At 43.4% G+C, this 26,424-nt stretch overlaps 2 protein-coding genes across 2 annotated transcripts in view; one reads left to right on the top strand and one right to left on the bottom strand.

The window, feature by feature from the left end:
- FANCD2 (FA complementation group D2) overlaps positions 1-19,457 on the bottom strand; it is a 35,704-nt gene extending 16,247 nt beyond the window's left edge. The window contains exons 1-25 of the mRNA XM_068201764.1: positions 19,327-19,457; positions 18,079-18,168; positions 17,785-17,919; positions 17,126-17,193; positions 16,307-16,410; positions 15,733-15,796; positions 14,907-14,959; positions 13,850-13,928; positions 13,048-13,172; positions 11,603-11,690; positions 10,562-10,666; positions 9,797-9,897; positions 9,198-9,306; positions 8,594-8,629; positions 8,064-8,207; positions 7,666-7,800; positions 7,233-7,364; positions 6,011-6,118; positions 4,031-4,140; positions 3,451-3,511; positions 2,646-2,771; positions 1,768-1,841; positions 1,539-1,679; positions 499-599; positions 79-194 (exon numbers count right to left, since the gene is read on the bottom strand). Coding sequence (XP_068057865.1) covers positions 79-194; positions 499-599; positions 1,539-1,679; positions 1,768-1,841; positions 2,646-2,771; positions 3,451-3,511; positions 4,031-4,140; positions 6,011-6,118; positions 7,233-7,364; positions 7,666-7,800; positions 8,064-8,207; positions 8,594-8,629; positions 9,198-9,306; positions 9,797-9,897; positions 10,562-10,666; positions 11,603-11,690; positions 13,048-13,172; positions 13,850-13,928; positions 14,907-14,959; positions 15,733-15,796; positions 16,307-16,410; positions 17,126-17,193; positions 17,785-17,919; positions 18,079-18,145 — 2,382 coding nt within the window. The 5' untranslated portion in view covers positions 18,146-18,168; positions 19,327-19,457. The remainder of the gene's footprint in view (positions 1-78; positions 195-498; positions 600-1,538; positions 1,680-1,767; positions 1,842-2,645; positions 2,772-3,450; positions 3,512-4,030; positions 4,141-6,010; positions 6,119-7,232; positions 7,365-7,665; positions 7,801-8,063; positions 8,208-8,593; positions 8,630-9,197; positions 9,307-9,796; positions 9,898-10,561; positions 10,667-11,602; positions 11,691-13,047; positions 13,173-13,849; positions 13,929-14,906; positions 14,960-15,732; positions 15,797-16,306; positions 16,411-17,125; positions 17,194-17,784; positions 17,920-18,078; positions 18,169-19,326) is intronic.
- Positions 19,458-19,520: 63 nt separating this feature from the next.
- On the top strand, positions 19,521-24,671 carry EMC3 (ER membrane protein complex subunit 3). Its single transcript, XM_068201760.1, has 8 exons — positions 19,521-19,747; positions 19,833-19,890; positions 20,638-20,731; positions 21,357-21,461; positions 22,151-22,232; positions 22,384-22,463; positions 23,028-23,110; positions 24,424-24,671. The coding sequence occupies exons 1-8, from the start codon at positions 19,593-19,595 to the stop codon at positions 24,550-24,552; spliced, it is 786 nt and encodes a 261-aa protein (XP_068057861.1). The 5' UTR covers positions 19,521-19,592; the 3' UTR covers positions 24,553-24,671.
- Positions 24,672-26,424: the final 1,753 nt, after the last annotated feature.

Below are 26,424 nucleotides of genomic sequence, written 5' to 3'. Positions count from 1 at the left end.
TCCTGGCTGACCAACCTCTGCTCTCCTAGGCTTCCCTCACCCCTCCACTCCAGAACCTGCAGACAAGGCTCTACTCACTTCACGAAACCAGTTGAGAGCATAGAACAGGAGTGAGCACAGAAATTCACGCTCCTGCTTGGACAGAGAGTCCAGCTTCCCTTCAACCTCCAGGTCAGTCAGGTACAGGGGACAACCTGGCACAGAGCAAGAAAAGTATAGGTTGGACTGTGTGCTACCCATGCTTTGGTCTTTTCATAGACCAAGCCTCTTACCAAAGCCTGCATCTATTCCAGTGGCTATTTGGAGTAAGGCCCATCAGCCACTCCATCCCCAGAGAGAACAACTGTCTCCCCTGCCTCCCTTCCACTTTGTGGGCACAGAGCATCTCAGCCTCCTCACAAAATGCACAACCCCTCCTGCAGCTGGAGGAAATGTGTGCAGATCTGGCACAGGAGCAAAGCAGGCAGCCACACTCTACAGAAAGCCTATTTCCCATACCTAGTAAGGCATCAATCTCCTCCAGGCTTCCACTGTTCTGTTCTGCAGTGTAGAGCCTCAGCAAACGGAAACAGGGTGACAGACACAGGGGTGACACTGCCCTGGGGGAAAAAAGAAATGGAGTGGGTCTTATCTTTTATGTATCTCCAGAATGCCCATCACTTTTCCATTATGTTCTGTGTCCTTGCCTATGCCTTCTATTTTGATTCTTGCAAGTCCCAGCAACACAGAGCAGAAATGCACCATGTGGGTTGGAAAAAAACTCCCACAAATTAATAACTGGTGATTACCAGTTCTCTGGAATAGCATGTAAGGGCAATAAAAAGGCTGCAATGAACAAAAAATGGGGTCAGATTTACTTCTGGTGGAAATCAAAGTTGAGTAATTCAGAAGGAACTGTAAGAAATTGTGCACAACACAGTTGTGAGCAGTGGAGAAACCTCCTTCCATGTTCACAGTGCGCCACTGCTCCAATTCTGAGTGATGAAAATGAACATTTTTCCATAGATGCATGCAAAGCAGCTATATTTTCTCTCATTTAAAATTGATCATGTCTTTTTAAAGAACAACTAAAATATCAACAAAATCTTATGACAATAAATTACAAATGATGTGCAAGTGCAAATAAAAAAAAAAGAGAGAGCCTTTTATAACCTTAACAAGTCTATGACTTTTATGATACTTTTAACTTTGGTGTCCTCCTGTTAAATTAAGAGTTTTTACATCTTACATGATTCCTGTTCCATTTGCCAAAGACAATGCCCTGATTTTTCAGTCAAATTTCATTTTTGACTGCATGTTTGTGGGTTTAGCACTGTCTGCCATCATGAGTCACCCAAGATCACCTAAGCAGCCCAAGCCAGAACAGACTGCCAGCTCCCAGCCAGAGTATGCCTTTCAACCTGAGTATGTTTAACATCAAAAGGAGAACACTGGAAATTGGTAAATTCTCTGACCAGCTCCTTGTCAGGCACCTGAAGTACACAAATGAAAACACTTCCTTTACCTTTGCAGCCATCCCACAGATAAGTGTCAAATACCTTTTACTTTGGTTACTTGCTTCAGCAGTGACCCTGCCAAGCTCACTCTGTGACACCAATGGCAAGAGGTTAATGGCAATTGCTTCCTGACTTTGATCTTCATCCAGATTGTACAAGGACTTCACTGGGAACAAGAATGAACTGCAAGGAAAGACACAGAACATCTTATTGGCACCTTCAGTTCTCAGTGACAGAAACACTACCAATGCTTTATTTGTGATTAGCATACCCATGCACTGTGGGGCTGAGATCCACCACAAAGTCACTGGGAAAATCCTCCACCAAACTCTTCCCAAACTCATCCTGTTATAAAGAAAAGAAAAAAGGGGGCTCAGTGAAGAAAGCTCCAACAGCAGCAGTGGAAGATGCAGAAATAAGGCCAAGCAAAAGTATCCTGGAACCATCACAGTAATGAAGTCCCATGGCTTGCAAAGAGAGCCAAGGGATGCCTTTAGAGATAGAACCAGGAAACACTGCTAAGTGTGCACAACCAATTTCTTCCCTGCTCTTTGGATGTGGGCTTGACTATAAATTCCAGAGTGATGCAGAGAGGCAAAGCAGCTGGCTGGAAGAAGAAAGCAGCCCACATGTAAAAGGAGTTCCCAGCAGGAAGAAAGATCTGTCCAGTGGCCTTCACAAACCTCTTCTTATCACCATAAATACCATTTATTATTACCATTGATGACTGTGGCTCTTCCAAGATCTTAGGGATCAGGTAGTCTTAATAGTCTGACCCAGAAACCAATTTCTATACTAACTTTAAAATTCTTTCAGAATCTATTTTTGTCTGTGAATAGGAACAGCACCTCTGAAATGTCACTTAATTTCCTTTAAAAGGCTTCCCCGTTGTCATGTAAAATTTCACAAAAAAGAAGCTGTTAAAGCACATGAGCACATTCCTGTTAATGAGGAATCTGCCACAATCATAAAAAGCCAAGAGAGCTGAATGAGGATTTTATATCTGACCAATCTCTCACAGAACAAAACAAGTTCCCAGACTGGAGTGAAATCCTCAAATTGACTCCGAATCTTGCCAATGTTTGAAAAACAACATTTTTTCTGAAGAACTAATGTAAGTGATCAAGTTCAAATTGCTCTGCAACGTACTAAGAGCTGCAAGTCCAATTTGCCCTTCTGCTTCTCAATCAAACTGGCAAATTCGTCGTAGTACAGAGCCAAAACCTCTGGTGTTTGCTCACAGCAGAATCCCACAAGGTCCAGCAGGGTAGAGAGCTGAAAGGAGAGAAAACAGTGCAGAAATGGGTAAGCTAAATGGATCCAATTCAAGCTTTTACCCTCAGTCCTTTTTTACATTAATTTATTGTGAGGCATACTCAAAGCTTCATCTCTAGAGTAACAACCCATGGTGAATATCCTTGAATAGACAGATTTAAGAAGGAACATGGGCCTTTTAGTGTCCTCTGCCATGAAATAACACAAAGAGTCTGCCCAGGATCAGTCTTAAAGAGACCACCAGCAGAGAATAAGGTTCTTTAACAGAAACTAAGGAAAAAGTCTGCTAGGCCAGTCCTGTGCAACAGAACTACTTTCTCTGGATGGCCTGAAAGGCACAGCTACCAAAGCTCAGGGGATTGCCATGGTCACCCTTGGCTCACTGAGGCAGATTGTCCTGCTTCTTTCTTTTGTATTTGAAATAACAACTGGACAGAAGACTTTCACTAAATGGCTGCAGTGCTGCTTGTTCTGGTGTAGCAGAGGCAACACCAGCAGGCACCTTTGTTTCTCCAAAACCATTTTTAATAGACTCTTGGCTCTGCAGTACAAGAATCCCAGGCTCAGGAAAGCCATCTCCCAGACTCACAAAGTACTTCAGTTAAGATTGCATTTCCAGTCACTCCTCCTTGCTGACCATATCCCTCGTGTCCCACACTGCCCCATTCTTGGCACCCACCTGCCCATCACGCTCACTGTTCAGCTCTGGTCTCTCCAGTGAAGCAGCATCTCCTTCATTCCTGGAAGCAATTGATAACCTTGCTGTTGTGGCAGAAGACTCAAAAGACAGCAAAACCCATCACACACACAAGGTTCTCCAGAAATTGGAGAATTACACATTAAAAAGATTTCTTTGGAACACATTAGGAAAAGACCTGGTACTGTTTGGGACTTCTTTTTCAGACTTCCTTGGACTCAAACACAGAGCACCTCAGGTTATTCAGCCTACAGCCAGAAGCTGATCTATAGTCAGTCCACCAGTGTTCAATTTTTTTCCAAGCAACAGGTCGTGCAGTGTGGTCAAGAGATCCACAAATAGGCATTAACAAGGAATTTGGGATGCCTTTGAGACCAGCAGCAGGTGAGTAGCAATGCACAGGCTGAAATACCAAACACCACAGTATGCAAAAGAGAGTTTTAAATTCCTGGATTTGCCCAAGATGTGCATGAACTCACAGGCAATGCCCTCCTGTCTTTGTTTCACTCCAGGCCTGAATTGAAAGCCGTGTTTAATTAATCTTTGCTACATTTTCTCTCACCTTTTTAATGCCACGCTGCCTATCATGGAAACAGCACCAATAATCCCCATTTGTTTGTGGCTGGGAACCGTGCTGGAGAGCCATTTCCTGATCACCATGTGCATATCATCCTGAAAAGAGACACAGACCATGTCACCACAGAGGTACTTGTGTGCATCACTCACAGTTCTATTGGCATCTTCACTTACTGTCATCTCCAAGGGCTACAGAGGGATGGTGTATTAGGATTACACCTTAAGGAATGCACATCCTGACATTTCATTTATTATGAAAATACTGGTCCCAACTCCAAGTAAGGTTGTAAGCAGCATTAAAAGTGATTTGGTTTGACTTTTTTCTAACTACTACACAGAACATGTAGCTGGTCCAGGTTTCAATTATAATTAATAGAAGAGTATGTTAAAAAACAGCAGATGGTCTTGGAGCCTGTCACACCCAAACAGCAGCTGCAGAGCTGCACTACAAAACACTGTCAACTTCAGGAGGCTGAGGGATGGAGCAGTTTGTGGTGAAGGTCCAAAGACAATCTGTGCAGTGCAAGGAAAAACTCCTAATCTGCCTGCAGAGATCCTCATGTCTAAGAGGCATCAGCTTAGAAGAACACTTAGAGAAGGAAAAGAGGAAGCTGGCTCTCAGGATACTGACTTCTTTGGTGACCTACCCCTGGAGTCTTCAGTATCACTGAGGATGAGAATCAAATTGCCAACCTTGGACCTCCACAGTTACAAACTCTCAGCTCAAAATAAATTCTAGACATTTCTCCTCTTCTTTTCACAACTTCTGAGGGTGACAGGCAGAACATCCTGATGGCAAGTCCTCCTGGGCTGCAAAGTCACACTGTGTGTTGCCAAGGCAATTTTCACAAGTCACACATAAGACTCAGGGTGGGAGGTGAGGAAATCACTGAGGAAACTAGTTCAGAAAGGAGCTAAACCTGCCATACAACTGGGAATTTTGGCAGTGAAGAGCTCCAATTTAACAGGGTGAGTGGGAAGGACAAAATGGCTATAGACATGCTGTTTTACATGTCACAGACCAATCAGAAGGAGAGGAAGAGCAGTTCTCCTTTATAGGCTCAAGTTAGCATATCCAAACATACCTACAACTACAAACTACACAGGGACTCAGTGAAAGACAAACAGTCCTAATTTCTAAGAGCTGAACTTTATGAATGAGAAGATTTTAAACCCTGACATCTCTGTTGTGAAATAAGTATCTTTGAATTATTTCTTTTTCTGCTATGCTCAAGAATTCAGAAATCCAGACAAAGGTACCACCATTGTTATGCTGCAAATGAATCACACAGGGTATCCTGTGCAAGATGAAAGTGGATTTAGACAGACCAGGTTTGACAGCTTCTTGTGTTTAAACCAGAGGCACAAGAGGTGTGGAATGGTACTACCACTTCACAGCACAGTACTCTGCTCTGTGCAGTTCAGCTTTTCTAATAAGAGAGTCTTTGTTTTCTCTGGTGTGCAGAATTTAAGTGGCTGAATCAATACAAACATTTCAGGGAGGAAGCTGAACTGTGTTTTCTGACGGCTTCCAAGTGATGGAGAAACAGAGCAGCACAAGGAGGCTACTGAAGTTACACTTTTGCAAACCTTCAAGGCTCAGCTAGACAAAGCAACAATCAACATGACACCATGCTGGTGACAGTCCCACTTTGACTGGGAGGTTAGGTTAGGGATTATCAGTACCTTCCAACAACATGTCTAACAACTCTGCCTTTCTCAGACATGCAAAATAAGGGGACCTTTCTGGGAAAGATGAGAGGCACAGTCACCATGATAAGCCCTTGATATCAGGGTGGAAAATCTAGAGCCACAAACTGGTTTGAAGACTCTTGGGGAGAGGAGAATTTTAAGCTCAAGGCTATCCTGATATCAATCCCTGTTCATAGATGATGCCAGTATTTAGTTAACCTAGCAGAAGAACCAAGGCACAGACTGAACAACTTTCTGTTGTGTCTCTGCTTACCTGAATGTAGCTTCCTTCTTGCTTCTGGCTGAATGCTAAAGTGCTGAGGATGTAGAAAAGCTTCCGGATCTGGCATGGATTCAGTTTCTGTGTAGAGTCTAAAATGGTCTGTAAGAGATGCCACAAACTAGCTCAGAATATCAAGAATCCCTTTCTATATTCTCAAAAACACATTAATTGTCAGCCTCAGGGAAGATAATTAATTTTTTTGTACACGCATGAAAAAGCTACATTCAAATTAACCAGACATAAATGCCAGGTTATTGCTCTGGCCTTAATTATGGGATTTCATTTTATCAGAGGCTGAATGGGAAGAATAATTTGGCTACCATAAGCATTTTGGGAGTGCTCAGGACAAGTGACAGCTGTCTATTTTCTATCACAGGTTTGGTCACAGGATTCAAAGTATTTGACAAGCAAGTAATTAAGCAAGTCATTTTCATTTAACAATCAGCCAACTAAACAGCAAAAAGTATACAGCTTTCCCACAATGTATAATTAAATCACTAATATTAAATAATTAATATTTTGGGAGCACCAAAATATCAGAGGGGTGTGGGAATACCACATAAACTGTCTTTAAGCTACAAACCACCACATGGGGGAGTGTTCAAGGAAAGTACTGTTACATGCTTGCCTTGCTGTTTAGCTCTTCCCTCAATCTCCACTTTTACTACTTTTGGAAATAGGCAATTGGGCAGGTCTGATCCTGCTTATGATTCTTAGAATTCAGTAGTCCATTTTTTTCTCCCCACTGAGTACTTTCTTCTTTTAAGTTTTAGGATGTCTTTTTCCATCTCTGAAAGCAATTTTGTCTTAGGATTCAAATACTGGCTGAAATACTGTCAGCCTTTCAATAGACAGAACGTGCAGTTCACAAAGGGGGCAGGTATTTGCCAAGTTTTGAAATAGCTCATGTAAATAAAGACAACATTTCCATTGTAGGCAACATTTCATACCTGTAATTTAAGCATTGTCCAGCTAAAGGGAATTGTCTATCTGAATTTCCTCTGTCAAAAAATCATACAGTCCTATCTTACAGCTCACACTTTGACAGAAGATACCTTTCACTTCTGACCACTGCCTTTCTCCAGGCAGAAGAGCTTTACAGGTACAAGTTTTTCCAATACCTCTATTTTGGAGAAGTACTGGCCTCTTCTGGATCTGAGGCAGAGTGGTGTAAGGGACCCAAAATCTAGTATAAACCCAGAAATGCACATACCTTCACAAAGGTGGCATAGCGCATCAGCAGGGATGTGTGCAGCACCACCAAATCCGTGAGCACATCCAGAGAAATGTCCAGTTCTGTCTCAGTTCCACTGCACACATGAGTCACCAAGGCAGTCACAACCTCCTAAGGAAAAAGACACCAAAAGAACCACAGTGAAACATCAACAGAAAAATATCTGCTGTACTCTGCTCATATGAACTATGTTGAACAAGTACAGATAATCACAGTAGTCTTTGTGCTTGAAGTCACTTGCTATCAGTGTTGCTGTGATTGTTCCCCATCTTCTTCTTGGCCTGCTCTTTGGCACAGACCTCTCTCCAAAAGCTTCCAACTGCCTGAAACCCTGTCCCCTAAAGGATCATGACATACACTCCAGAAAAAAGTGCAAACCTAAATAAAACAGCTGCCATCCATCACACTGTACCTGCTGGCAGTAGGAGTCAAAGGCTGCAAAAGCTTGTTTGTACATGCAGCTGCCAAAGGAGACCACAGCTGGGTGTGCTGAGTGCAGAAATGTCTGAGCAAGGGCTAGGATTGAAGGGAAGAAGTCTTTGATAACCTGAAATACAGACACCATGAAAGAGGAGATTACTGTTGCTTGTTTTCAACATATCCAATGCTGAGGAAAGCTCAACTCCAAAAAACCACATGACTGTTACAACAGAGGACATGTGCCTTGGGACACTGATCTGGACTAAAAATTATAAGAGAAGTACATGAACATTACTGGAAAGGTATAAATAATGCAGTACAGGGCTAAATCATCATCTGACAAGATCTTTGAGAGATAAAAGAGAGCCCCAAAGCAGGATCAGCACTGACCGTTGAATGGTTTTGGAAGGCATTCTGCATCAGCTGTTCTGGCATGCAGCCCAATCGAATTTTGCTCCTCAAAACCTTCTCAGTTTGCTTCCTGTTCCTGGTGTTTGTAGAATGGATTAGCAGCAAAACCATCAGATCCAGAACCTTTTAGAGGAAATAACCACCACTCATTATGCTGAAATATTGAACAGTCCAGATAACTCCAAGTCAAAACTTGGAGGTCTAAACTGAGAAGAAAAAAAGAGCTCAGAAAGTCCCAAGAGTCACAACTGAAATAAAACCTTATGAGTACAACAGGACAGAATTAAAGCAGGATAACTCTGCCCCTTAACATTAGAAAGGGATGAACCAAGAGTTCCAAAGAAAATGGATGTTTGTCATATTTGGAACAAGTCCAATACCAAGAGAACCATCCATGAAACATCATTGGCAAGTTTCTGGTCCAAATACAAAAATCTCTTCATCTACAACCACGAAGAAAGTCCTTGAGAAACCAAGAGAAGAGGACACTTAGAGAGCAGAACTATTACCTTATGGTCAGACACAGATGTGCTGTTCTCAATAGCCTGAAGGAAAAAAAAAAAAACAAGGAAGCTGTTAGGCTACAGTACAATACCATATCCCAAAACCAAATCAAAAAAGGTGGACACCAAAAGTCTGTGACACCCTGTTCACAGATTTCTCTCCTCTACAGCAGAATACACATCAAAGTCAGCAAACTGGATCTTGCCAACAATGGAGAATCCAGAAGGCATTCAAAAAAAAAAGGTGAAAACTGAGTTTGAATGGACTTTCTCCAATAACATGAGGCTTGAGAAAGGAACTGAAGTACTGAGTAATGAGGACAAGAAACAGCCTCATGGTTTACACTGAAATGCAATTTAAAATTAAATTTAGCCTAATACTAGCTGATACTGATTTCTAGCAGGACATTTTCAAGCACCTTAAGGCTTCACATAGCTCAGTCTCAATATATGGGTATACATTTTTCCTGTCTTGCAGAATGAAATGTGTATCAGTAAAATGAAGGGCTAACATTTGTCTTTTAATACCACATTTGATTAAAAGAAAGGCTGAGGCTCAATCAAGGAGCCTAAATAAATAAGGAAACAAGGACTGAAGCATGTATCTTACCTTAATCCATGCTTCAGAGACATCTTTCTGAAATCTCACAGCTAACTTGATGACATCAAAAAGTAGCTTCACACAGTTCTGGCTGGTGGTTACTTGGCTCAGGGAAGAGCTGCAAATCATAAAAGAGGAGACTCAGTTCCTGCAAATACTGTCACAGAAGGAGCAAGGCAATCCAGCAGTCACAGCAGTTACTTAAAGCAGCCATTGTCCAGAGGGAATGCTCTGGCAAGGATAGGGAGTTTCCCAAGAGGGTGGAAACAGAGGTCACAGAATCAATGGAAAACATACTGGAGTGAACGCAAAACAGATAAACTGGTAGCAACATTATTATAAATGAAGTTGCTTATCCCCATGCAGACATGGAGGCAGATGGCTCAAAAGGAAATACATCCATGGCAGGGGAAGCTGGCTGGGCAAGGAGTGACAAAAATGTATTGTATTAGCACCAAGTAAGAAGGAATAAAGGTCTCTGTGCCTTTCCACTGGATAAATTAGGCTTGTGTATGTAGCCAATTGTGCCAAAGAGACTAGAAGAGGAACAGTTTAAGTTCTCTTCCCTCATCCTATCCTTGGAGAATCAGGCAAACTCATTTAAGTACCTGGCCTGGACTTGGCTTTTAATCTTCTTCTGGGAACTGTGAATCTGCAGGGGCAGAACACACGATGACAGATCCAAGCTCTTACGAAGATCAGAAATCACCTGAAAAGCACAAATCCACATACAAATCACTGTGACAAATGAGGGAAGAACACAAAAGCCGAGGAAAAAAAACAATTTCCCATAATAACTCTAAAATTACAAATCAAAACTCATATATTTGTAAAGATTCACAAGTATTTAATCATGCACAAATTTCATTTTTTTAACTTAGAAAATGAACCAGCAACACTTTTCACCTGTATGCCATACAAAAGATAGAATTTTTTAAGACCTACTCTGTGAAATTCCCACCTATATCTGCTTGACATTGCTGTGAACTGTTTTTATTCTGTTTAGCAGCTGAGCAAGATACATGACAACCTCAGGAATTCTGGGACATGCAAGTTTACCAACATGACAGCTGTTCAAATGCAGTGTACCAGCACAGACTGGCTTCCATGTCATAGGCACACTCTTTTTTACAGAAGTCTCCCTGAAAGGTTTGGGCAAATCACAAAACTCATTTGGCTTAGGCTGAGGCTTCCTCAACATATGAAACAAAGTGTGTTTGATAGCTCAGCAAGGCTGGCTTTGATCCCTGGCAATATTAAAATTTTACTTGAAAACATAAAAGCATACAGCTGTGTGTGTGAAGCAACTTCCCTCTGTTAAACCACACACTGGTGTGGAAAATACACACTTCATTATGAAAAGGATACTGTACCTCTACTGCATCTGCTGCCTTGACATTTTGGAGGATGAATTTTACTACTACAGGCAAATCTTCCAGTTTTACTGACGGCACAATGGTCATAGCAGACTGTCGCACCTGAGGAGAGAGCAACACTCCATCAGCTGGAAGACAACACTTCACAGAAACATAGTTATGCTAGTGGGAAGGAATCCCTGGAGACTTACAGTCCAGCCTTCTGCTCAGAGCAGGAATATTGTCAGTACTAGATCAGATTCACCTTGGCTTTGCTGAGTCTTGAAGGATGGAGGAAACCTCCAATCCCTGCCACCACTTTGATAATTTATATCAACGCTGCAGACCCTAACTTGTTTTTCCAAATGTCCAACCTAAACCTCTTGTGGCCACTGCCCCTTATCACTCTTCAACAGGAAGAGTTTGGCTCCACCATTTTTTAACTGGCTTTCAAAAGGGAAAAGTATGGAGGATGTGTAGCCTGCTATGCACCATCAGCCTTTTGGGACTATGTAAAACACTATTTATGCACTCAAATGAACTGATTTTCTTTTATTCATAAGAAGCCCAACTCCAAAAAGTGCAGCAATGCAACATATCCAAAAGGCACAAGGCACATCATCATCTCTTCTCCTTTATCAGCACTCTGCAGAGAAAACCTATTTAATTATTTAATCACCAATCTGCCTTTCCTTTCCTTAGTCTGGTCACTGTATTTAAAAAAGATGAAATATTGACAATAAGAAGGTTTAAGACAGGTAGTAAAAATTACTGCAGCAGAACAAAGTGCTTCTGCATTTGCTGAAACAGCTGTGATGCAAATTCCTGGCTGTTACAGTATGCATTCAGAAAACTTCTTTCCACTCTTCTCTGAGCCCTCATACATGTTTCAAAAACCAGCTTTAGCTTCTGACCTCTTTCCAACTTCAGGAGCTCAGGACTTTCGAAGGCCTACAGGAGTCAGATTTAGCAAAATAGTGGGAAAGAAGAAGCAGTTCCTGCTCTCGTGTTGCTAAGCAGGGGCTGGGGTCTGCTGAAGTGCTCAGTAAAAGCTCTCACCTCAGCCACAAGTTCTGCATCAAGATCCAGACGAGAAAGGGCATCCAGGATTGGCACTGTCAGCCGTCTGCCCTGCTTCAGCAAGCAGCTGATACACGGGGAAAAGAAAACAAATGGTCTTCTCAACAAAACCAAGAATGTATCTTTAGTGTATTGTATGATTCCAGTAGTTTTTGTGGTCACTGCAAAAAAATAAATCTCTGAAACTGACAACAATATATGCCACTGGCATTATGGAAAACTTGTTCTGTAAATCATTACTCCTCATGTAAGAACTGCACCTGTCTTTAACAGCCTCATGGACTTCCCCAAAACTCACGTAATCATTCTTGGCTGACATCTCAGTTTCTTACAAACTTTCTCTAGTAAGAAGTTGTACTTCTTCTGCAAATTTTGTTAGTTGAAAAACAGCTCATCTGCAGCATCCTGGTAACTCTGTCTGTGCTCCCTAACTCATTAGAAGTAATGAGTTGTTTTCTGCATCAGAAATGGGTAGAGGCTATTGAGAATATGGAAATAAGTATGCCTTGCTGATACTGCTTGGATCTCAGCTTTCGAAATACATCAACAGAGAAAAGAGAAGTCTGAGGAGTTTGATTAGCATAGGAAAAATGTGTGGAGTTTTTTATCTAGAAGCTGAGGCAATAAACTGAGAATGAAAACAAAGTCACAATTTGAGAGGGTACAAGGAATTGGATGCACTATTTGCAGCAATAATATGCAACAGTGATCACAGGTTTGAAAAGGTAATTAACATCAGAATGTAAGTTATCTGTGCAATAGTAAGAATTAGAAACACTTAGACTATTCAAATTATTGTGTAAAATGAATACATTATTAAAAAAGACAGATGTAAGGACTAGCCTAAGGCAGTGCTCCCTGGGACGCTTGGCATTAGGTTCCCCAGTTGTTTGGATCAGTAAATATGCTTGAGAAAAGTATATAAAATAGCCAGAAAGTTCTGTTTCATGCACACATTTACTGTGTTGTGGGTCTGGGTTTTTTTTTTTTAATTAATAAAAACCATGTTGATCCTTCCCACAGCAGAATCCCAAGACAAATCAGAGGTTGTCAGTAGTAGTATCCAAGTGACTGATCAGAGACTATCCAGCAGTAGTGAGTATTTAACTGGATGCTACCTTTGCTGTCTTCAGGTAGTCAAGAGTTTAATAATAATTTAGATAAAAGCAGTTTTGGAGCATTGTCTAAATGCAGTGTCTTTTGCTGGATTGCCTGTGCTCTCTTTAGGAGCATAACAGTACAAATAGAATGTCCTAAGACAGTGGTAGGTGTCCCCAGATACTGCAGTTAACAGCAACACAGTGCTGTCCTAATACTTCAGTCAGCCCCAGAGCAAATTGCATTAATGCATCTTGTCCTTTTCTGCTGAGTGCAAGGGGGAAAAAACAAAACAAAACAAACCCTCCCAACCAAATCATCCATACCTGAGCTCTCTGGCAACCTCACTTTGCTGGGAATCCTCCAGGATCTCAGGTAAACTGGTGATAATATCATGCTGGATTGGTACTGGAGAGACACTAACCATCTGCATTAACTTCCTGACCAGATCCTGCAGACAAGAAGTGCACTGGTGAAATGCACAAATCTCTCAGCACAACAACATTATGCATCTAAGGTCCCTCAGTGCAACACCTGCCTGAGTTTGTGGCAACTGCCCCTTAACTCATTGTCCTGCTGACATCATGAAGCAGAGCATAGATTTTTTGTGGAACAATGGTATTTTACAGCTAGGATATAATGATCTTGGTGAGCAGAGGAAACTGGAAAACATAACAAGCTTCTCAGTGTTTAGTACTCCAGTAGAGAGTAACCCACAGAGACCAACTCAGGGAAAGACGAAAAAGAATCACCAGAGCAGGAACAGAGAATTCATCCTCACACACTTTCAAGTATCCAGTACCTTGTTAAAATTAAGCAAGAGGGGATTGTAACTTCCTGCCAACAACAGCTTTAAAATGGGGTCATCTGTGTGAATACACAAGCACAGCTATAAATTTATGTAAAAGAAGACTTAGAGCAAGGAAAGAAGAAAAATATAAAAGATGTTCAGAAGTCACTCAAGGCAAACATAACAAAACAGAAAAAAATTAAATCTCTCCTTCGGCATGTGAATACAAAAACAACATCAGTTGTCATCAGCTCAATAATTCAATCTAATCCCACCTGAGAGGCATTCCAAAAGTTGTTTGGAAAAAGCATCCATGTGATTGCACCTCTGGCACCCACCTGGCTGTCAAGAAGCCTGTCAAGCCACTTAAACTGATTGACGATGAGCCGGGGGAAATTTGTTCCAAAGGTGCCCACACTGAAAGAGCAGAAAAGGATACACAGCTTAGTCAGACCTACAGACTCAAAAGCTCTGCTGCTGGCCAGCAAGACCAACTAACCCCATTCTTAACTGGTCATTAACACATAGAAAGAACTTCACTCTTCTTAAAGTTTGATAGGAGACAAGTGTAGCAATATCAAATTTTCAGAATTCCCAAAGGATTCACAGCACAAACAACACTTTTACATCCAAGATCCTTTAGAATTCTTGGGTGAAAACAGTTCAATTCAACAGTAGAATTCTTGGGTGAAAACAGACCTTGTGACTGTCTACGTTAAACTCTCCTCAAACAAGATTTCAGTCTGAGACAGTTTCTTGGACTACACCCCTGTGCAGCATTTGTATCCTGTATTTCAGCACTGGAACAAAAATTGCAGCAGGAACAGCCTCAGCTTCTTTCTGCCCCTTGGCCTGCCCCACTAACTCTGTACTGAGCATCCAGGGCACAGGAAGAAGAGATGAAGTGGTCAAGTCTTGCCTGTGTTACACCTCAAGATCTCGCTCCACTGTGGTGTTCTACGTTCAAAAACCAAGAGATGCTCTTTCAGTTTCCCTTGTTTGAACACAACTTGCAATTTCAAAAGGAGATCTGTTTGCATCTCCCAGCCTTCTAAAACTCTGCCAGCAGCCACTTCCATTTTTTTAAAGATGAGACACTCTGTAGTCCCTCTGCTGAAATAATTCCTAAGCTTGTGTCAGCAGCTGTGAAAAGCACAATCAATCAATGCACAATGTCTGAATTTCACCTTCTAGAAATTTGTCTTCTGCTCTATGGACTCACAAATTTAAGGTCATGATACCTCACAGATTATTTTACACAGGTATGAAAAAAAAAACCCACATCAGTGCAAACTGCCAGTCAGGTAAATTTGAAGTAACAGCTGAAGTCAAACAGATGGTGATTGTCCAAAAGAAATTCCATTTTAAGGCAGGGAGAAGCCAGTTTATACTCACATGTCAAAAAAGAATTCGGGGATCTTTTCTAGCAACAGTGTTATGACAGCAGGCTAAAAGAAAGGAAAAAGGAAAGGAAAAAGACAATGTTAGAGTGATTTACTGGTTGTCTTGTGGTACTCTCACCAAAACCAACCTTTCAGAAAAGATGAAATACACACAGGGAATAAAATGCTTGAAAGGCTCAATAAAGTATTTCCTGTGTAAGAAATCTCTTGCCTAATACCAGAAATGAGGCACGCAGCCTAAGAAGTGAAAACCACTTTTCAGAGGGTGGTATAAACTACCCACATAACCCAACACAATATGGCCATGATGTACAGTGCCTCTGGGCCAATGAACCTCTTTTTCTGAGACCCTGAGCTGCTCTTCACCACACAGAAAACTAAAGCATCAATTTTAGGTAAGTTTGAAAACAGTGCCCAGCTCTTGCACTTATAATCACTTCCACTGTGGAGAATGTTTTTTTTATCTCATCAGAATTTCCTGTGGTTGACCTGAGCCATCATCTCTCATTCTGCCCCTGCTCCCCTTTGAGAAGAGTCTGACTCTGTGTTCCCTACACCTTGCAACCAGGTATTTGAAGACCATGAAATTTCCTTTCATCTTCTCTTAAAACTGAACAAACCCAGTTCCCTCTGTCTCTGCTTGTCTGCCATGTGTCTCAGGCCCTAAGCATCGTTTTGTCCTAACAACAACAAACTGGACACTATTCCACATGCAGCCTCACCTGCCTGAAAAGCAGTTCTATTAATCCTTTACTTAAGTAAGCAAAATGTTCCCTACAATCAAAACCATTGTAAAGAGCAAGCCAAGTTTCCCATACCTGTAAGATCTTAATCCCAAGAAGCAGTTTAATGAGGCTTTCACAATACGAGTGCACCAGATTCCTGCAAGAGGAAAGATTCCACTACAGTTGTGTCAAAAACATTCTGTGAGAAGAGGCCGTAGCTCTTCCCATGACTGTTTCTTTAAAAAAGAACGTACAATGACTTGCGGTAACACATGATAATCACAGACACGCACACAAAAAGATTTAAAACTTTAGCTCTGAACCAGCTCATTCTCTACAAGACTAGAAATGTGAAAGTCTGTGGTGAAGCTGTATCTCCTGGGAAAAAAAAAATCTCAAAAAGGAATTGACCTTCACCAGCCCTGGCAAATTTTTTTCACAGTATTTGGTTGTTGCCATAAAATGCCATGGAATCCAAAGTGTGCCATGGGCAGACAGTAAATTCTGTGACTTAAAACTCTAAACTCTCTGCAATTAAACAGCAATGGACTACACCAGCCATCCTGCCTTAGTGTGCACCAGTTGGAGCCTTTAGCTGGTCAATGTCAGAGCACTTATCTAGAGACTGGCTCTGACTAAAGGGGAAAGCAAAATACATTTTCTCTACCTCGACCCCTCAGTCCGTACAGGAGTGCACGGCAAGAGGCAGTTCTTGAACTGGTTCCTGTCCTTGATGTGAGATTCCAGGCCACTGATGAACTGCTTCACAACCTGCAAAGCAGAGAGAAGTTATCCACCCTGAAGGGACACCCCAGTCAACTGCTGTCCTTTAGGATGCATTTTGCAAGCAGATGATGAGAACCAGGAAGAGCCAACCAGGGAACTGCAGACAGAAACTGTGATGGAAGGAATGCTGGATAATAAATGAATGCTAATCTAGACCATTTCCAGAGGAAACAGTGATTGTTCTGCAAAGTAGCTCTGAAGCAAATGTCTCACATTTTACTTTGATTTAAAAAGGCTTTGCCTTTCTTCCTGCTCAACTGAGATAGCAACATTTAATGTGATGAGGGCTGCACCCAAAAAACATTTGCAGTCAAATCATTGGCCTCAGGACTTTCACCCTGGACTTGCTGTCTGGGGAGGAGCACCACATCATGGCAGTGTTAATGCTGCCAGCTCCCACCCAACACAAACCAAACCCAGCTTCCACCAGAAAGCTATGCAAGTGATTTGTCTGCTGTAAGAGTCTTTGTCTATTGAATAATATTTCCAATGAAAATTACTTTGACAGTCATAAAAACAGTGTGACTAAAAGGCTGGAACAGAAACACTAAGAGAACTGGAAAATCTCAACCACAGAAATCCAAGATAAGCTGCTGTGTTGCACACTTTTGTACGGGACTAGCAGGGACAGGCAGATGCATTTGCATATTTTCCTACTCAGCAAACAGCTTTAAAGGTGGCTCCTGCCAAAGTTACTTACAGCTGGGTAAGTAGGGTGCTTCTCCAGGGCCAGGCAGAGCTTCTTCTGGAAAGCTATTTGATCAACAGCTAAGGAGACAGTTTAGAAAGGAAATACAGAATGAGACACAGTCTGTCCATACAACATCACAACAGCTACACCAAGTACAAGCTCTCAAGCCCATCCACCAACATTTTGCATTTGCTCTATTGAGAAGTCCAGCTGGCAAAAGCCTGAGTGGAATCTTGTGCTTTCTCTAGTCAGGGCTGAGAGTAGCATTGAAAACACTGAATACAGGGCTTCCTGAAGGCCTTGCCTGAAATGAAAGGCAACAATGCCACATTTGTTTCCCCATTTCAGAGCTCCTGCCTCTGCAATTCAATACTGTAATCACAGATGCAGTCTAATATTTTTCTATATACCTCCAATAATCCTTCAGAAGTCTTTAGACTTAACAGGTATACACCCAAAAAGGTGGAATAATGAGTTTAGGTGATGCACTGAATTCAGCAGGAACAAGAGGTATATAACAAATAAGAGGCCAAATGAGGGTTTGCTTGAATTTTGAAACAAGCTGGCTCAAGCAGTTTTGTGCTGCAAGTAAAACACATCATTACTTTGCACTATCCATCCTTGCAGGTTTTGATCTAAATCAGAAAGATCAAATGTTGAACTCATACCTATTTCATTCTGTCCCTCCCCAGCTTTCAGCACAATTCCTGATGTCCTGAGGAGCTCTTCAAAGACTCCCTCATCCTCCAATCCACAGAAGGCAGGCACATTTCCCTTATCAGAAATCCGTAACTTCTTAGTTTCTGAGAAAACAAGACATGCTGCATCAAATATATAAAAAATCAGCAGTGTCATTAACAATCAGCATTATCTAAACTGCCATTTTGCCTTGCCCCCAGCTTGGGAGCTGTTGCCTCTATTAATGGGTCTCCACCCCACTAAGATGATAACCAAGCACCTACTTGGCAAGTCTGTCTTGCAGCTTTCTTCAGAAGCATCAACTTTTGACAATTTCCTTTTTGAAACCATGGTAACAAAACCTTTGTTGCTGCCTAAAAAAATGCAGGAAGAAGACAAGTGTTTTATTCATGTGTTTTTAAAGCAGATATAGAATGTATTAGTCAATAGCAAAAGGGAACGTGACAGAAATTGAGAGTGCTCAGAGGAAGATTGCCTGGGTAACCAATATCACACCACATTTTTCTGCTGTGCAGGTTGAAATTTTAGAGCTTGTTGTATTTAAAAAGCACAAAACATCCCTTTCTCTAAAATGCAGTTCCTTATAAAACAAGGCTTGGCCTTCCATTCAGACACCAGGCAAATTAAAGAGAGCAACTATGAGGACTCAGATTGCATCCACTGAGCTAAACTCAAGACCCTCTCTACATGCCTGGACAAAGCAACAAAGAATTCACAGATGGCTGTTCATGAGCCCAAACACATTACGTGACCCTGTTCATGTCCCTAACCACGAATCATAGCCAGTGAGCTCTGTCAGTACAAACCTCCTTCTCACCCATCCTCTTCTGGGGGGGTGGCAACAATTAAAAAGAAAAAGAAAACCTTTACTCACCTTTAAAACTTAAAGGTTATTAAAAAAAGATGTGTGCACATCTCACTCTAAATTTCAACTGCTTGGCAGAGGCTGATAAAACGAGTTACTTAAAATATCAGCATGGAAGTGGAACGGTTACAAAACAAAAGTGCCATGAGCCTTTCACAGCTGTTTCAGGTGTATAAATATCTGAAAGATGGGTGCCAAGGACATGGTGCCAGACTCTCTTCAGTGGCGCCCAGTGACGGGATGAGGAGCAATGACCAAAACTAAACCACAAGAAGTTTCACTTCGACATGACCAAAATCTTCTTTACGCTGAGGGGGGCAGAGCGCTGGAACAGCTGCCCAGGGAAGGCGTGGAGTCCTCCTCCCCGCAGACATCCCGAACCCACCGGGCCCGCTCCTGTGTCGCCTGCTCGGGGTGACCCTGCCTTGGCAGGGGGCTGCACCGGGTGATCTCCGGAGCTCCCTTCCAGCCCCACCACTGCTGCGATTCTGTTCTGGGTGCGAGGCGCAGCCTGACAGCCCAGCCAGGGGCAGGCTGGCCCCTCTCCATCGCACCTACTGCCAAAGGCTGGGCAGTGCCTGAGGCGGCCGTTTCACCTCGCCTCAGCTCAGCTCAGCTCAGCCCATCTCACCTGAGCCCATCTCACCTGAGCTGAGCTGAGCCGAGCCGAGCTCACTTCCCGTCCTCTCCCGTCCTCTCCCGTCCCCTCCGGGCAGGGCAGGGCAGGACACGCCGCTGTCCCCTCACGCCGCTCCCGCCACTCGCGCTCGAGTTTCCCGCCAGCGGCGCGCGCTGACGCCGTTCCGCCGGCGGCGGAAGGGCCGGTCCCGGTCCCGGTCCCGGAAGCGGAAGCGGGGCGTGCGGCGGCGGCCCGGTGTCGGCCGGAGCCGGGCCCGAGGCGGCACCGCCGCGATGAGCGAGCCCGAGCTGCTGCTGGACTCCAACATCCGGCTATGGGTGGTGCTGCCCATCGTCTTCATCACTTTCTTCGTGGGCATGATCCGGCACTACGTGTCCATCCTGCTGCAGAGCGACAAGCGCCTCACGCAGGAGCAGGTGTCCGACAGGTCAGGGCCCGCCTCACCCCCGCTCCCCCCGGCCCGGTCCGGCCCGGCCCGGCCCGGCCGCTAACGCCGCGTGTCTCTCTTCCAGCCAAGTCCTGATCCGGAGCAGAGTCCTTCGGGAAAATGGAAAATACATTCCAAAGCAGGTGCGGAGCTGCGCGGTCGGGCTTTCCAAAGAGGGTGGCTGGGGAAGGAGCACAGCGCGGGGCTTTGACTGGGCAGTGCCGCGAGAGCAGCAGCGCCCGCAAGGGCCCGCGGGGTCGGACGCTGCCGGGTCACCCTGCGCCAGAGCCGTGTCCGGGAGTGCAGATTCCTCGGAATTTTGGACACAGCACCGCCATATATGTCTTTTCCTTGACATTCGATGTTTTAAGTGCATGCTGACATGAGATGTGCCTCCAAACTGCGATGTTTAATATCTGCCAGCAAGCACACAGGGATGTAATGCTAGCTTGGGATAACCTGGTGGTCATACAATGCCAGCTGAAATGCTTGCTTAACTAAAAATGCATTGCTCGTGTTGGTTCTGTTGGTACCAAATGTGTATTTTGTGAAATCCAGAGGTCAGTTGGGTGAGTGAAAATGTTCTGTGCATCAGTATTGGTGCTCCACTAGCACAAAGGATTCGCACAAAACACTGAAAGCTCTTTAATTAACATGGGTTTCTCTTCAGAGAATTCTTATCATTACTTTAAGAATTTCAGAAAGCCAGAGATCTGGTACTCTGGATGCAGAAAAATGTGAGGAGCTTTAGAACACATGGGCAGTGAGGCATCTGTCCCAGGAAGGTGTGTTGTGAAAGAACTCACAAGATGTCTGAATGTCTGAGCAAGAACTAATGCTTCTGTCCTTTTACTTCTTACGGTGTTGGCATTGTCTTTCTCTGCTTTCAGTCTTTCCTGTCCCGGAAATATTTTTTTAATAACCCCGAGGATGGATTTTTTAAGAAAACAAAAAGAAAGGTAGTGCCTCCTTCACCAATGACAGGTACGTTAAGGTACCCTAACTGCAGCCAGGTAGAAAAACCTGTCAGTGTCTGCTGAGGGTGAAAGGTCAGTCAGCTTTGCAGGGAGTTCAGGCAGTGTGAGGGAGGGGGTGGGAGTGAGATCCCTCTCTTGGATAACAAAAACATTAAATTGCTTCACGTTGCTTAACTTCAGCCTTGAGCTGCTTGCAGCGTCTCAGGAGACCTGACCTCCTCAGGGTAGCCAGGAGTGGGGAGTCCTGCTCTTGTCTCCTTTTGCCAGTGTTTTGCTCCAGCTCCCAGGGTCTTCTCTAAAGTGATTTAATTTAACTAATGTGTACATGAAAATAGGAACTTCTTGTCCTTACTCTACCCAGGTCAGCTCACAGACGGGTCAGGCAAGTTCAGAGATCTGGGGCAAGGGATGGGGTCAGACACAGCACAGAACACAACACCTCTGTGGCAGCAGCCACCACCACACTGGCTGCTCATCTCATTTTGCAAAGTATTGTCAGCAATGGAAAATTATAGATACTGGGATAATAGTGTTGTCTCATGTAGTTTCTTAATTAAATTATCTGACATGTAATGACTTGTTTCTCTTTATTGTGATGTGCTGCTACTTCACATCCCATCTATGATTTGCAGATCCTACCATGCTTACAGATATGATGAAAGGGAATGTAACCAATGTTCTGCCTATGATCCTCATTGGTGGTTGGATCAACATGACATTTTCAGGATTTGTCACAAGTAAGTGTCTGCAATAACATGGGTTTGGCTGTGTTTCTGAAGATGACCTTGAGAGTCTGAATTGCATCAGAGATTTGCTTCTGTACCTGAGAGCAGTCAGTTAAAAGCAGCTTAAATTTGGTTTGTGGCACTGCTGCTCTTCACTCCACAAACTGCAGAGATTTGCTTGTCCCATTGCAAAGGGTGGAAATTGTTTTCTGAGTATTGGCCACAGCTCATGTACTTGGGAACAGCTGTAGTGACAAAACCAGTATTTTCTTAAAACTGTCTGAAATTCAGGTTGATACAGTGGAATTTCCTCTGAGCTTGTCCAGGGAATTGGTTACTGTGTGGAGTGTACACATCAAAAATACTTAAATTCATAATTCTTGGGTTTTTTTTTTTTCTATATGGTTAATGTGGTAGCTGTTTCTTTAACAAGGGACATTACCTTTCAGTCACTGAAGTAACACCTGTGAGGGCTTGGTCACCTGATTAAGTTTCTGATTAAGTTTCAGAAAGTCTTTCCATATTAAAATGAATACAGAATGCAGCTTTTTCAAAAGTCCAAGTTAACTTTTTATTGTACACATTGCACTCAGACTACATTAGATGTAATAAAAGAACTACCTGCTCACTTTGCCCTGTGCTTTGCAATCATGCAGCGTCACTTTGTGAAACTGGGCTTTTATTTTTTCTTTATCCTGCAGCAAAGGTCCCGTTTCCCCTGACGCTGCGTTTTAAGCCAATGCTGCAGCAGGGAATTGAGCTGCTCACTTTGGATGCATCCTGGTAAGCCCCTGTCCTTAGTAAGCAAGGTCCAGTTCCCACTTGGAAAATGCTGAATGTGTTAATAGCCCTTGGATGGTTTGTGTGTGCTGATGAAATGAGGTCATGAGCCAGCTTTGAACTGACAACAACTGTGCTTGTTCTGATTTGTCAGGGTGAGCTCTGCTTCCTGGTACTTCTTGAATGTGTTTGGACTCAGAAGCATTTATACTCTCATCCTGGGCCAAGATAATGGTAAGGCACTTGTCATTTCTGGGAACTGGCTGCCCCTTCCATGGGATGTTGTCTGAGGGAGGCTGGGGAAAAGATTTCTGAGTTGCCAGCCAAGAAGCTCCTGAATTCTTCTCTCATTTCTGTGAGGTTACTTACTGTCCGTGGGCCAGGTTTGACATCACCTGCAGCAAGCACCCAAATCTCCTGCATCAGCCACTGGCTCATAAACTTCCATGGTTGTTAGCCCAGGCTTTCCTTCCCATCAAATCAGTGCAAAAGTTTTGCACTCGGGTTTATTTCTAGCAAGTACTGGTTTTAAGGAAAACTGCAACGATTTCCTAATGTTAGATGTGGGGCAGAACAGATGTGCATTGGGAACAGAAAACTATTTTCCTCAAAATTTCTGCATATTTTATGTAAATCTGGCTAAGACGGAACAGGTGGGAGCAAGATGTCTTGTGAGGACTCCTGGCACAGCAGTATTGCATTCTGGCTGTTGCTGCAATGTTCTCATCTATAGATAAAAACCTTCCACGGAATGCTGTTTAATAACACAGAAATCAACCTCTCATTTCTCATTTGTAGCTGCAGATCAGTCCAGGGTGATGCAAGAACAAATGACAGGGGCAGCAATGGCCATGCCAGCAGATACTAACAAAGCATTTAAGGTACAGTATTCCCACCTGCATTCCTGTTTGTGTGAGCTTGCAGGGTTGTAAGCTGCATGTAACTCATTGTCTCCCTGTGTCAAGTAAGGGAATTGCTCTGGATTCCTGTTCCTAAAATTAGAGCTGACAGCTTGTGAAGGCTGTGGGAGTTGCTCTGGGTCTGGCAGAGCCCAGATACCCTAAAGTAAACCTGACAGATCAGTCATTGCTGGTACAAAAGCTGAATTTATGTCCCATCCTCTGCTTTTGCTGAGGAAGAGGGGTTTTTTACCTTGAGGTATAGTTCCAAAGCAGAAGCTGGCTCTCCAAAAGTTGTGTTAATAGTGCAGCTGAGCATGAGTCCAGCAGGCACCTGATCGAACTTGGATAAGAAAATCAAGTAAGCCAGTCAGTTCAGTGGAGAACCCATCAGGAATTTACTGTCCTGAAGTTCTCCTAAAGTACTTTCCATAGGCACTTGCTTGTTAGGCTGCCTCTGCCTTTCACAGGCAGTGTTTATGGCCAGGTTTATGCATGACAGACAGACCTGGTTTCTGGTTTTGTGTACTGTAGAAGAGGTTTAGCCACACATAATCTGCTGCCTGGGAAGTTGGGATGGTCTGTTCCTGCAGTTTGTTTTCAGTAATCTTCCTGGGTGAAAATCCCACACTACCCAGAGGCTCAGCCACGGAAGAGGATGCTGCAGTTGGCAGCAGTGCTGGAGCACTGGCTGTTCTGCCACACTCGGCACTGAGGTGCAATTCCAGCCAGTACTGACTCCACTTCCACCCAGAACTGGCTCTCCCACAGCATTTCTGCCAATTCAGCCTTGCAGGGACCAAAACACACTACATGTTCCAGCAGAAACAAAAGGGGAAAAGCCCATATTGCAGGAGAAGTGTTCTGGCCAAGAAATACAAATCTCCTGCTGGGCATCATGTGACATGGTTTTTTGCAGGCTTTGTGCACAAGCCTCTGATCAGGTGCGAAATTTTTGGCTTCTTACCTGTTGTTATCAAGTACCTCTGAACTAAAGAATTATCTCACTGCAAAGCACTTGGCCCACCAGAACAGTACTGGCAGTTATAGAAGCCATGGACTGTTCCAGAAGGTTAGAGGGTTGGCAGAAAGTAGATAATGTAGTTTTTCTAATTTCTGTGATGCAATTTGTATTGAGCATAAACCACTGATTTCAGAGAGTTGACAGGATTGCCAGGTTTTTAATAGAATCATTGGTTGTTGCAGTTTTTAAAGCAAGCATTGCTTTGTGTAGTTCTTGTCTAACTAATCCTATGTTGCTTTTCTTTCTCTACTTCTGTTCACTGCCAATGCAGACGGAATGGGAAGCCTTAGAATTGACAGATCATCAGTGGGCCTTAGAAGATGTAGAAGAAGAGCTCATGGCAAAAGACCTCCATTTTGAAGGCATGTTTAAGGAAGAACTTCAGACCTCCATCTTCTGAATTTGAGAATATGCTTTTGTCTCTTCTTGTAAAAGTTATTTGAAAAGAAATCTGTTATCTAGAACTATATAATGTATTTTAGCAAGGCTGCGATTAAAATAAAAACATCACGTTCAGAACTGCAGTGCCCTCACTTTGATTTGAGCCCAAAGACACACAGACACACTATTTCCCCATTAACTTAATCCTTCCCAAGTCCATTTGTAAGCACCTGAGTGTCCACACAGCCTCTCCTGCCTGTGAGCAGGGTGTTGCCAAAGAGTGCCTGGCTGTTATTTACTGGGCCAGGTGGGATAATAAATGCTTTAAGCTGCCCACCGTGCATTGTAGAGAACAGGGATCAACTGTTCCTGGCTAATCCCTCTGTAGAAACTCCTCAGACCTCTTCCCCAGGGAGAACCGTCCCAGCCTGGAGAAATGCTTTGCAAAAAGCTCTTCCATACTTCCATACTAAAAAAAAATAACAGCTATTTTTTTTCCCTTCTTAACTCTGAGCACCTTTTTCTCAGGGTGAAACTGTAAATCCTCTTCAAAGCAGGAGCTGAGCCAGGACTGTGACACTGATTTTCTGTTCTCACCAAATACCTTCCCAGTGAATAGGGAAGCTGCCCCTTTGCTTTCCCTTCTTTCCATGATGGGTTTCACACCAAGTTTGGGAGGTCAGCCCTTCACAACAAAGCTCAGCAGCTGCTGTTTTACATTAAGGCTCATTAACCCTCAGGAGCTCCAGCTGAGATCAAGATCCTCTGCTCTTACACTGTAATTTTGGCAGCATGAAGACTTCAAACCTTCTCACAAGGGTTTCACAGCCCACCTTAACTTGCAGGACTGGGACAATCCCACACACAAGCCCATTGAACTTCCTCAGCTTTTTCCAGCCTGCTCTCACAAGTGTGTTCAGGTTGCCTTGAGGAGGAAATTACAGAGACTGCAGGACAACTACCTCAGTGGCAGCCCTGCTACCCCCGGAGAAAATGGACAGAAGGAAGACCAGGACCTCTCAGGGGTGTGCAGAGGAAAAGGAAGAATGAAACCATAGCTGAGGCTGCCCAGTGCCTCAAAAACGCATGGACAACTTAGCTAGAGTACCAGGTACCAGCAAGCCAGCACTGCAGGGAGAAAAGGCAACCCTGGAGCAAAATGAAGCCTCAGCTGTGCAGAGCTGTGCCCTCAACAGCTGATTTTCTCCCAGATCCCCACTGGCTCTGCAGGACTCACCCTCCCCTAGCCCAAATTTCTCCTAGAGCACCAGGCACCCCCACAACCAGCAGTCTTAGGCCACATAATGAAAGCTGAAAATACAACAAAACCCAGTTTCAGTGCAAACCACTCTTTAATTTTCCTCTTTGTACAACAGAGCCAGCCACTTACAAAGTGCTAGTCTAAAAAACAGTCTGGTATTACAGCACACACACACCAGCCAAAGCCCAGCAGCTCAGAGGCAAAGAAAGCAGAGCTGGGCTGCTTGTTCTGCAGTACAACAGAGTCTGTTCAGGATCTGAGATTGAGCCCCACAGATGCATTTCTCAGTGTCAGCACAGGTAGGGAGGCAAGGAGGAGGACAAAGGCTACTTCAGATTGATTTATCTTTTAAAAAGGTCTTTAACTGTCCTCTTTCCTCTATTCCCCATTTTGGAATGCCCACATGACTTACTTTCAGGGTAAAACAAACAAAAAAATGCTGATTAGAGTAATTTCAGTGCAGTGCTACAGCTTAAAAGTTGCTTTTTGCATGCTTCCCTCAGTAATAAGGAAAAAAATACAATATTAAGAGTTGCAAAAATAAAACAAAAACAGCAGAAGCAACTAAGCAATTGTGATCTCAAAATTTAAATTTTAGTGCTTTAAAAGCTAATTCCACAAAGGAGAATC

Source organism: Anomalospiza imberbis, chromosome 11 (assembly GCF_031753505.1).
Source record: "Anomalospiza imberbis isolate Cuckoo-Finch-1a 21T00152 chromosome 11, ASM3175350v1, whole genome shotgun sequence".
Taxonomy (NCBI): domain Eukaryota; kingdom Metazoa; phylum Chordata; class Aves; order Passeriformes; family Viduidae; genus Anomalospiza; species Anomalospiza imberbis.
This window is presented reverse-complemented; position numbering and strand designations above follow the sequence as displayed.

Coding starts and splice junctions, on each gene's coding strand:
- EMC3 (XM_068201760.1), top strand. CDS start 19,593: ATGAGCGAGCCCGAGCTGCTGCTGGACTCCAACATCCGGCTATGGGTG. Junction 21,462..22,150: donor ATTTTCAGGATTTGTCACAA/GTAAGTGTCTGC, acceptor TTTATCCTGCAG/CAAAGGTCCCGTTTCCCCTG. Junction 22,233..22,383: donor CTCACTTTGGATGCATCCTG/GTAAGCCCCTGT, acceptor CTGATTTGTCAG/GGTGAGCTCTGCTTCCTGGT.